General features: G+C 42.5%; 1 protein-coding gene across 1 annotated transcript in view; it reads right to left on the reverse strand.

The window, feature by feature from the left end:
* Positions 1-2,073: 2,073 nt before the first annotated feature.
* Positions 2,074-12,286, reverse strand: part of ITGAX (integrin subunit alpha X) — a 44,305-nt gene continuing 34,092 nt past the window's right edge. The window contains exons 21-30 of the mRNA XM_006942113.4: positions 8,260-8,376; positions 8,092-8,171; positions 7,918-8,001; positions 5,885-5,963; positions 5,667-5,774; positions 5,466-5,549; positions 5,145-5,258; positions 4,881-4,982; positions 4,511-4,621; positions 2,074-2,767 (exon numbers count right to left, since the gene is read on the reverse strand). Of these exons, the coding sequence (XP_006942175.3) occupies positions 2,669-2,767; positions 4,511-4,621; positions 4,881-4,982; positions 5,145-5,258; positions 5,466-5,549; positions 5,667-5,774; positions 5,885-5,963; positions 7,918-8,001; positions 8,092-8,171; positions 8,260-8,376 (978 nt within the window). The 3' untranslated portion in view covers positions 2,074-2,668. The remainder of the gene's footprint in view (positions 2,768-4,510; positions 4,622-4,880; positions 4,983-5,144; positions 5,259-5,465; positions 5,550-5,666; positions 5,775-5,884; positions 5,964-7,917; positions 8,002-8,091; positions 8,172-8,259; positions 8,377-12,286) is intronic.

Genomic DNA, 12,286 nt, shown 5'->3' on the forward strand with positions numbered 1-12,286 from the left:
AGGACAAAATGCCTGGAACAGTGGCAGTCATCTTGCAACAATGAGGGGCATGGTCTAAGACAAAAGCATCACAAGATGGCTGCATCTTAATGTCATTATCGAGGAACTGAATTAACCAATGACTATATCTGAACTTCATGTGGGAAGGCTTTTGATTGTCCCCTGTTACTTATAGCCAAGAGCAACCTTCCAGCATAAACATTAACTTTATTGCTGCTTTTATAAGCTTCTTTGAAATTATGTGACTTGTACATAATTTTGCTGTAAGAGCAACTTTGATTTATGCCACTGTAGTTTTGCTGTCTTCTCTGTATTTAATGATAAAATTATTGCTTTGGGATGGGAAAGCAATATGTTGCAATCATTCTAAGAAGTCTTTGTTGCCTTGTCTGTGAGGTCATTATGTCATGTGTGAAAATGACACAAAAGCTTTGATAGCTTCAAGCCATCTAACAAAGTTTTATAATGGACAACACCCTAGGAGAAAAAAGATATGTGACCCAATAAAATACAGTTTCAATGGTATAATATATTCTACATATATTTAAATTTTGCTCAGAACCACTCATCCCACCATTTACACATCCCGATACTAAATGTGCACTGGAACCTCATTGATTTTGATGATATTATTCTAAGTTAAAGCAATTTACTTTTTTTTGGAACCACAACTTTTATGCTTCAAAGAAAAATTTTTAAGCCATTGATCCATTTTTATGATTTGGGGATATAACACAACACAATGGCAACTCTGAAAATGTTAATAAAATTAATGTAAGCAATAATATGCACAGAAAATATGTGAAAATAACACCTGTTGCCTTCATTTTATTTTTTTAATTTTTTAAACATTTATTTATTTTTGAGAGACAGAGAAAGGCAGAGCATGAGCAGGGGAGGGGGAGAGAGACACACACACACACACACACACAGAATCCTAAGCAGCCTCCAGGCTCTGAGCTGTTTGTTAGCACAGAGCCCAACACAGGGCTTGAACTCACGAACTGTGAGACCGTGACCTGAGCTGAAGTCGGAAGCTCAACTGACTGAGCCACCCCGGCGCCCCTGTTGCCTTCATTTTAGACAAGAGATTGCTGCAGTCCTTAGAGTCTAGGAACACCTTTAGGAACATAATTACTTAGGTATATGGCAGGATTTCCATGAAAGTCTATTCATGGAAAGGATTTCTATGAAGGGTTATTTTCCAGCTTCCCCTAAATCACTCATCAACTGCTTCACCCTTCTGTGTTTCTAATGCAAACATACACATGGCCCAAACACCTAAGGGGTGGCAGCAGCAGTGGGATCTCTCCAGGCAAGGAATGGCCTGCTATGTGTTGACCCCCAGCTCAGTGCCATGCACCACTTTGTGCTTTATGATAAGATTGGTGGCATAATAGTAAGAATGGCCTTATTTGGGGCAGCAGGTCTCTGATATAAGACTTCAAAGTGCTCTCCAATCACTTACCATGTGCAGTGTCCCCTTCACTACATCCTAGGATTTGTAAGAAACACCTGTGTGTTGATCCACTCTAATGACCTTTCCAGGTAAGCCCCTTCTTCATGCCCCTGTCACAGCCCCATCAGCAGCCTCCCATCAGTGACAGCTTTGAGAATCGAGTGAGTAGATTAAGAAGTCAGGTTACCCAACATAAGAACATTAATAATCCTCACTCTATTTAACTTACTTGTCCTGGCCTCAGGCTTCAGGGCTGGCAGGTGTCCACCATGGTTAGGGGACACCATAGGCTGACCACTATACATGACTCACATCCCTAAAAGGCCTTAATTTTATACCTTTGACATATTTTCCAATGAAGGTGCATGCATTGTTTTTGTGCAATGTGTTAAATTGTTAATGCAAACTTTAAAATACACAATTTTTAGAATAATGCTTTAGCATTTCTTCATTCGCTATATTTGGAACCTCAAAAAAATGGAAGTATCCTGGGCATCTTGATCTCTTGAGAGATGCTGGAGCTAGTTGAGCCAGAGTGACATTGGGGCAATACCCCTGCTGGGGTTCTACTTCTCCCTCCAAGCCAGCAATGCTGACAAAGGCTGGAAGCCATGTTTACAAATTCCAATGTGTAGACATTTTATTCCCAATTCAGTTTCAAAATGCGGGCTGAAGTTTCTGAGACAAAAAGCTGATACTGACAGTATTTACTAGGAATGAGGATGATAGGAAGGCACAAAGCAACTCATGGTGTGTACATCAAAGCCCACCTTCTGGAAATTCAACTGGATTCCTAACATCAAGTTGGAGAGTTCAGGAGTTATCCTATGTTAATAGGGAGCCACCAAAGATAGATGAGGATTGTGGCTTGTTTAGTATTGTATTTTAGAAAGATCATTAGTAGCTAGTGAAGAGAGACTGGAGCCTGAGGCTATTGTTCATGTACTTCTAGGTAAAAATCAAAGTCAAGTCCACCCAAGGGCATGGTGAAAATCCTGTTCTGGGGTTTCCAGTTGCAGACTTGACAAAACAAATAGCCCTTCCCTGGCAAGAACTTTCAGTGAACACAATGCATCCTCCCAAAGGGAGAAAGCTGGCCTCCTTCACATGGAGCATTTCTCTCCCTGCTGGCCTAACTTAGCTGAGAGTAAGAGGGCCAGGAAACCTCTCAGAAGAGAACAGGTTCAAGGGAGAATAGGAGGTAATTTCTTATTGGGAAGCTTGAGGGTCTGATGTCCCATTTTCTGGGATAGTCTGTCCATTTGCTTCCTCCATCATTTCCTTATACTGACGTTTGAAGAAGCCAACCTGTGGAGAGGAAGGAAAAGAGAATTAGGAAATCCAGTGGAAGAGAGGAAAAAAGATGATTGAGGAGGGAGAGGGATCACCATTGCTGGAGCCCCTACTATGTTCCAGCACTACACTAGAAACATTAGACACACTGTGTCATTTAGCCTTTACCAAAATTCTGTGAGTTGGATGAAATCACCTTCAGAATGAGAAGTCAAGACCCAGCATGAACCAGTCACTGCCTACAGTCACAGGAAGAATCAGTGGTAGTGTCAGCACCCAATCCAGTGCTGTGTTTTATTTTATAATTTGCTGTGAAGACAAACATGTAGTGATAAAGACGAGAGTGGAAAAGACAAGGAGAGCAATTAAAGGCAGTCTGACTAAAATTAACAACACAAGAAACAACAGATGTTAGCAACAATGCAGAGAAAGGGGAGCCATCCTAAACTGTTGGTGGGAGTGCAAACTGGTTCAGCCACTCTGGAAAACAGTATGGAGGTTACCCAAAATTTAAAAAAAAAAAAAAAAAAAAACACAACCACGCTCTAATCCAGCAATTGTGCTACTAGGTACTCAAGGATACAAAATACAGATTCAAGGGGCGCCTTGGTGGCTCAGTCAGTGAAGCATCCGACTCTTGACTTCGGCTCAGGTCATGATCTCACGGTTCATGAATTTGAGCCCCACATCGGGCTCCATGATGACAGCGTGGAGCCTGCTTGGGAGTCTGTCTTTCCTTCTCTCTCTCTCTCTCTCTCTCTCTCTCTCTCTCTGCCTCTTTCTGCCCGCTCGCTCTCTCTCTCTCAAAATAAATAAAAAACTTTAAAAAATTAAAATTGAAAGAAAAAACAAAAAGACAAATGCAAAGGGATACATGTACCCCAATGTTTACAGCAGCATTATCACTAATAGTCAACTATGGAAAGAGCCCAACTGTCCATAGGCTGATGAATGGATAAAGAAGATTGTAGATATCAAAAGAAATGAAATCTTGCCATTTGCAATGACAAGGTGGAGCTAGAGTATATTAATCTGAGAGAAATAAGTCAGTCAGAGAAAGACAAATATATGATTTCACTTATATGTGGATTTAGGAAACAAAACAGATAAACATACGAGAAAGGAAAAAAAGGAGAGGGAAGAAAACTATAAGAGACTCAACAATAGAGAACAAACTGAGGGTTGTTGAAGGCTAGGTGAGTGGGAGGTGGGATAAAGGGTGATGGGCATTAAGGGGAGGAATTATGATGAGCACTGGGTATTATATGAAAGTGGTGAATTACTAAATTCTACTCCTGAAACCAATACTACACCATACATCAACTAACCTGAATTTAAATAAAAATTTGGAAGAAAAACACATAAGGAGGCCTGAGAATCAGACAGGAAGGCATGAGGGAGTGTTGGGGACTGGTGATGTCATATGTGGGAGGGGAACTCTCATATGCAGTGCGTTAGCAAGAATGTGTATCTATATCCAAGGTGAGTTCTTCCCTACACTGCAGAAAGAATGGGATCGAAAACTGATGGCTCAGTCAGTTAAGCGTCTGACTTCGGTTTAAGTCATGATCCCACAGTTCATGGGTTATAGCCCATGCAGGGCTCTGTACTAACAGCTCAGAGCCTGGAGCCTACTTCGGATTCTGTGTCTCCCTCTCTCTCTGCCCCTCCCCTGTCTCTGTCTCTCAAAAATAAATAAAAATGTTGAAATTAAAAAAAAAAACCTGGTAGTGTCAAGAGCAGGATGAAAATACTCACCTTATACAGAATGACTGTGATGAGAGCCAGCAGCAGCAGTCCTCCCAAAGAGCTGCCCACAATAATGGGGACAGTGTTGTAGACCTCATACTTCTCCAGTACCATCTCCATCTGGAGTGGAGGTGACCTCATCAGAAAGTATCAGAACACTTGCTGTCCCAGACTCTTCCCAGGTTCCCCAACCTTTAACTCTCTCCCCTCCTTCCTTTACTCCAAGGGGTGACAGAAAAATTCATAGGCTTGGGGACACCTCTCCTGCTGAGGGACCTTCATCCTTCCTCCCTCCAGGCTTGTGAGCCTCACAGCACCACAGATTTTGCATTAGGAGCCCTCTTACCAGCATGGCCACTGCCTACCACACAGTCACTACCTGAGCTCTCAAGAATGCCTCCTGTCCTGGAAGCTGGGCATACACAGAGGTGTTGAACATGATTTCAGCCACACTCACAATCAATACCTTCTTCTGCAATGTCTACAAAACAGAGGGGGCACAGATGAGGAACTAGCACTGAGAAAGGCACAGAGTTCAAGAAATGTCCTGGCTGGAGGATGGACACAGACGTCATCTGGTGGCACCTGAATCCTGTGGTGGGGCAGTGGAGGGTGGGTGGACTCTGCTGTTGGGCCTACACACCTGGCTGACCCAGCCAAAGCTGAGGTTGCCCTTTAGGATGAAGTCAAGTTCCTCCTGGACGCCAAAGGAAGGCAGGTCACAGTGGAACCTCAGGCAGTCAGCAATTGAGCAGTTCTAGGGACAGAGAAGTAGCATTAGGCCAGAGAAAGGTGGTTTTGAAGGCAGATGACAGCATAAAACTGATTGATGTGAGAGGAGCAGTCACAATTGAATTCAAGAGGGCTGTTCAGCAGACAGCCATCTGAATGTAATACAGGTTCTTGAATTAAACTCTTCTGGTGTGTGCTTTGAAGTGTAAATGGCTCAGAGCCCTCCTTTTACCAGCACGGGATTCTTCTGAATGTGGGTCAGGAAGTCAGACTCTATGGGCACCATTCTCTCTGAAGAACACTGAATGGAGGGGTTCTAGGAAAAAACACAGAGAACAAGCATCTAAGGGGGTTGGGCATTAGGAATTCATGAGGGACAGAGAGATCCAAGTAAAGGGCATTAGCTGGGGAGCTGTACACAGCCCTTGAGTACCTGGGGGTGGAAAACCCCTAACTCTGTCCACACAGGCACCCCATTCAGCTCCACAGGCACAGAGAAGTTGATGCTGACAGGCAGGTCCCTCTGTCCCAGATTGTTCACCTGCACAGAGGGCAGTGAGAGCAAAGACCATGCCAAATGCCATATCCCTCCCTAATTGCTGGCTCCTAGCCCCCTGCCACAGCCCATGCTCTTGAGTCAGCATCACTTGCCTGGTATCTATGCTGAGCCTGGCTGCTTTCCTCCCAGTCCAAGGCTGAGAAGTTGAGGTACTTGGTGGACTCTTCATGGCTGGGGAGAAAAGAGGCACAGATGGATTTGAAGTTCCTTGAGGGACTCCTAAAGAGGCTCACGTTAGCATCATGACAGGATAGGTAGCCAGTGGGGCCTTGGGATGGCCTTCAATGAATTCTGTGACTGATCTGAGGTAATGGGAGGATTTAGGGAGCAGGGCTGGGCTTCAAGCTGGGTGCAAGCTTCTTGCAGAAGCTGTCAATGGAGTAAACTGCCAAGGAGGCTGGCAGAGAGCACCTTGAAAGGGACCCAGAGCTATGCCATTGACTCACTAGGGAGCAGGGGCCAAACCATCTCTCTTTGTGTCTCCGTTTTCCTTTCAGGCCCTCATGGGCACAGAGGATACAGGATATGCATGTGAGACCCAGCAAAGTTTTGGGGAGATTTGGACTTATACTACTGATAAATGTTTACCGGACACTACCACTGTCTGGCTTCCCACAGACCTTCCTTCCTCTCCTGTTTCCTTGGCTTTTCTGGTCCTGGGACTTAGAGGTGAGGGAAGGCCTAACAGTACTCTTTACTGGATCTCAGCGTAACAATTCCTGCTGAGCCCTACCCAAGCCCATGTGTGGAGACCCAGTGGCCAGCCTGGCTCCTCACACAGGTGGGTGGGCTCACCTCTGGCCCTTCTTGCTCCACTTCTTGGGTACCTGTCCTTTGCCCACACAGTCCTAATTCTAGACCACTTCCACTCTAAACTCTCATCCCTCCTCTGTGAGGAGCTTCCCCAAAATGCCCCAACCTCATCCTGTGGGCCTCTCTGAATGCTCCCACCCACAGAGTCAAATCAGCTGAGTACACCTGAACTGTAGGGCCAAATATGCCTAGATATGCCCTGCCCATGGGTTTCCAGTACACACTCCAGCAAACAAGCTCAGAGCATGCACCTGGCTGGGCTGCTGAGACCTCCCAATGTGGAAATGTGAATTAGAACGTGACACTGGGCAGGAGGAGGGTGTCCAATGAGGCACAAGGGCAGAACTAGCACAGGGAAAGGTACCCAGGCTAAGCCACACAGACTTGTTGCATATCATGGATGTATACATCCCACAAGGGCAGGAGATTGTGTCTGGTTTTGATTATACAATACAGACTCAATAAATTTTTGTTGAATTTCAAATGAATTTATGGAAAGCAGCCAGAGCACTGTGCTTAGAACACAGAAAATGCTAGGAAGCTATTTACTGAAAGAAGGTATCTGCTCCAACACATGACTTGACTCCTGAGTCTTAAACACCTCATCTATTACCCTTCCTGGAGCAGCATTTTAAGCTCTTTTTCTTTTATCTAACTTCTCCCTGAAATTTGACCTCTACAGCAAGCAGGTCATTTGTCTCTATACCTCCCAAAAGGGACTGGGAAGAGGAGGAGTAGCAGGTCTAACGCCCTGCAGGTGTAAATCTGTTCCTTTCAATGAAGAATTGTCTCACCCAAATGTCAATGACTCCTTTGAGAACCACTGCTGGCTAATCCCAATGCCATGGACTCTAAAATTTAGCAGAGGCCTCCCCTGACAGAAGGCTCTAGCTGCTCTTGGGAACTCATATAGCCTCAGAGTACAGAACCATGGAGAGGTCCTTGATGAGATTCTGCCTTGGATCAGAGTAACCTCACTTCCAAATAAAGCTGTAGGAATCTTGAGACATGGAAATGTCTCATATTTCTCAGGAAGCCCAGGAAAATCTTGGTGTTTCTAAAAAAGCCTTCTGAGAACTGTAACCTCTATTAAATGTATAACACTAGTAATACTACAATAATTATTATCATAGCTATCCCTCAATAAACACTCGATGCTTAATTAGTAAGTGCTAGCAGTATCATCTACCAATTGAAAAGGTGGTGATAAAACCTGAATGTTCCAGATGTTGAACTGCTGCAGGGGGTAAAATCCTTTCCTAGCCCCATCAGAGTGATAGAGAAGAACGCTTTTGAGCTGGTGGTATGGTACCTGCTGATCACAGTGTAGATGGCATACTTCACCATGAGCTCCATCTGAAAGGTGGTCTTGCTGGTCCTGGGAGTAGTATTTTCACTGGAGAAAGAGGAGGAGCCTAATTGGCAAGGACCCCAGAGGAGGAGGCTAGGGGCAAGGAGGTACTGCCCCAGGCCTGGCCCAGCTCACCTGCTCACATTAGCTGTCAGAAGCAACCTATCACCCAGTATGGCCTTGGGGGAGACGTCAAAGGTGACCATGAAGGTCATCTGAGGAAGAGGCAAGAATGAGGGAGTCACCAAGAAATGAGACAGGGTAGGGGCAGGTAAGCAGTGGGTGGGCAGAAGCAAGGCTGACCTTAGCACCCTCATGGAAGATGAGGTGGTTGATGCTGCAACGGGTGCTCTGAGTACTCTGGCCCTGGGCTGGGGTGCCATCACAGGTCAGGCTTGGGGAGTGTGCCTGCAGCTGGTTCTAGGCAAGGGCAAGTAAAGAAAAGGCAGGCGAGCATTGTTTAATATTCTAGAGACTCCATGAAGTAGTGAGTTTCCTGGTATGTATTTTAAGGTTATGTTTTTTAAAATATCTTCAGACACTATCTGGTCAAATTTCTTCCTAATGTAGAAATGCCAGATTTATTAGAGTTTACCCTCTTTTTATTTTTTGTTCTTTTAAAAGAGCTTTTTATTATGGAAATTTTCAAACATACTCAAAAGTAGAAAGACAGACTAGATAAGTCAACCCTCTTTGTTTCCATCACTCAATTTAAATTTCTACTCTTGTTTTATTCCGCTGCTTGACAATTTCTTCTGAATAATTTAAAGCACATTCTGAATATCACATCATTGTATCCAGAAACACTTCAGTGTATGCCACTAACAGATAAGGGTATTTTTTAACATAACCACAAGACTTAAGAAATCACACTCAATAAAATAACTCCTTAATACTAGCTAATATCCAGGTCATGTTCAGTCTTCACATTGTCTCCAATAATGTTATTTTGCAGCTCATTTTTATTTATTTTTTACAGCTATTTTTAAAATCAATATCCAACGAAGGTTCACATATTGCATTTGGTTGACACATCTAGTAGTACATTCAATGATAGGGTGCTCAACCCTCACACAGCCAGAATTTACCATTCCTAGTGCATTCCTTCATACATAAATCAAAATATGCTCCCATTGGGAATATTACTAGCCTAAGAGAGACATAGGAGACCAACAAACCAAATGGAAGGTATAGACCTAGTTTAGATGTTTGTTCAAATAAACCAGCTGTAAAAAAGATATTTTTAAGACAATTAAGGAAATTAGACTATGGTCTAAATACAAAGGAATCATTCATTTTGTTGGATGTGATCATGATATTGGGGTCATGTAAGATGTGTGGGAGGAATGCAATGACATGTTGTCTGGGACTTGTTTTAAAATACATCAGCAAAGGGAAAAAACCCAGATGAAATAAATGTGGTCAAATGTTAATAATTGTTGAATTTGGATGATAAATTGTGGGGAGGTTTGTTGAACTACCTCTTATTTTTGTAAATGTTTAACATTTCATAATAAAATTTTCATTAAACAACCTGTTTCTCTTTGACTCCCTGTTGTCCTAGTTCTATCTTCTAGAATAGAAATTGCCAAATGACAGCTCACCATCAATTTTTATAAATAAATTTTTATTGGAAAACAGCTATGCTCATTCATATACATACTTTCATTGTCAATGGCTACTTTCATTCTACAATAGCAGAGGTGAATAGATGTGACAGACACTGTGTGACCCACAAAGCTGAAATATTTATCATCTAGTCCTTCATAGAAAAAGTGAAATCAGTAACCAAATGGTTAACAAGACTAATATGTGCAACTACAACTTTTTACCCAAACTTGCTTGTTCTCAGAATGTGGCCTACCACCACACTTCTGTAGAAACAGTCTTGCCTAAAACCATGATAACAAAACACTTGATTTAGGTGTTTTGCAGAGACTCAGGCCTCATCAAGAAACTGGCCAGAACTGATCAGGACCACTGACTGCCTCTTTGACCATGCACAAATGCACAAGGGGTGAACTTTTGACATAGAAGGGCCTAAAACTCCACTCTTGAATCATGCTAAGAAAACCATCTTCTGGTAATACGTAACATGCATGACAGCTTATGCAAAAGCTTCTCACGGTGCAGATAACAAAATGACTGCAATCCTCCCCTACTTATTAACTTCCTTTATCTGATTCTAAAGTCATATCACTCTTCTCCCCTATAACCAGACCTTGTTTTATTTGCCTTTAAATATCCCTGACCCTCCCTTTCCTTATGCAATGTCTCAATGATTGGCTTTACTGCACATTGAGGGTATGGACTTGGATTTGGTTACAAATTTGGCAAACCAGCCAGGAACTCTGCCTATGATTTGTCTACTCTCCAGCCAGTAAAAGTAACAGGAGGTTGGTGATAAGTCCAAGCAGTGTCCTAGGCTCTTTTGTTCTAGAGACCATCCCAGGGGCACCACCCCAACTTGGCACCACTGACTTTCTATGTTTAATTTAACTCTGTGGCAAGGAAACATCTTTTGGTTTGGACAGACATCTTTTCAAGAGTATTTTGGTATCATAGCATGTGAGCTTATTTCTTATTCTCATTCAGTTGCCTCAAAATAGGTAGGGGCATTTGGTTTGGTTCTCTTAGCCTCCTTTTCTTGCTTAACTAAGAAAAGTTTCCTAGGGTGCTAAGTGAAATAAGTCAGTCAGAGAAAGACAATACCATATGATTTAACTCATATGTGGTACTTAAGGAACAAAACAGATGAACACAGGGGAAGGGAAGGAAAAATAAAATAAGATAAAGACAGAGGGGGAGGCAAACCATAAGAGACTCTTAAGTAATAGAGAACAAACTGAGGGTTGCTGGAGGGGAAGTAGATGGGGGGATGGGATAAATGGGTAATGGGCATTAAGGAGAGCACTTGTTGGAATGAGCACAGGGTGTTATATGTAAGTGATGAATCACTAAATTCTACTCTTGAAACCAATATTACGCTATATGCTCTATATTAAGTAACTTGAATTTAAATAAAATCTTGGGAGAAAAAAATAAAATAAAATAAAATAAAATGAAATAAACATAAAAAGAAAAAGTTGACTAGAAAACTTTTTGGTTCAGTCAGTGAAGACCCAACTTTCAGAGAGGAACTAGAGACTAGGAAGCCATTTGGTTCAGTAGGTGAAGCCCCAACTTTTAGTGAGGAACTAAATGCTTACAGTAGTACTCTCTGAGCTTCATCTGGTATGTTTGTTGCTGCAGCTTTCGGTATCTTTGCATAATACCAGCCATGTTCTAATTAGAAAATGAGAAATGACGATTTGATTTCTGCATGTAGCCCTTTGGGCTATACTCTCCAAAATTGGGCAGTGTTTAGTTATGAAACTATGAAAAAATTATCTTTTTTTGAAACACTGCTTGGCCAAAATATGTTACATTCTGGGGAAAAATGACCATTCATTCATAAATTATAATACCATTTTACAGTTAGATATTTGTAAAAGGGAAGGTAAATGGGATGAAATATCTTCTGTTCAGTCTTTTATGATTTTGTATCAGAATAAGCTGGCTCAGAAAAGATGTAAAATTTTACTCCAACAGCACAGTGACACTAAAAAATCTGTGTTTCCTGAATCCAACTGGAGAAAAGAGGATAATTTATTGATTATTGAATTAAACCCCCAAAGGGGGTACCAGAGCAGCTGCCCCTCCACAGCAGCTCCATTCCAACAACTTGAACACCAAAGGGACCCTGAACCAGGTCCCCTTACCTTGGGGGAGGGGCAGAGTTTGGAAAGATTTCCCCTTCTCATACCCAGCAGGGTGTTTAATTCATCCAGGGAATCACTGATTCCTGAGGATGGCAATATCTGCTAACACAGGTCCCAATTGGATGTTCAGACGCTGAAAGAATGATTTGGGTCCACTCTCCACTCTCTACCTCAGATTTGTTTAATTGAAAAAACAGTATGCTTACTTATAGAGATGACCCCAAGAGGATGGAAATTTTGTTTTCATCTATTTTTGCCACTCACAACCCACTTAGGTAGAGGTACAAAATCTGTTAAATACTTTCCTCACTTCTAAGGAATGCTGCATGTGGCCAGGAAAAGGCTAGAGAAAAAGCTAATCAGCTACATGCTGAAGCCCCAGTAACCCTTTAAGAGCTGATTCCATGATGGCCATTGCTACTGTGGATCCCAACTGGAGTGTCAACGTTGGAGACTGCAGTTAGCTTGAACACTATCAGGATTGCATTTTAGCTGGATTAAGAAAAGGAGTCCCTAAGCAAAGGAGTGTAAATAAGAGTCAAGAAGTTAAAACTGAATGAGAACCCTTC

Source organism: Felis catus, chromosome E3, assembly GCF_018350175.1.
Source record: "Felis catus isolate Fca126 chromosome E3, F.catus_Fca126_mat1.0, whole genome shotgun sequence".
NCBI lineage: Eukaryota > Metazoa > Chordata > Mammalia > Carnivora > Felidae > Felis > Felis catus.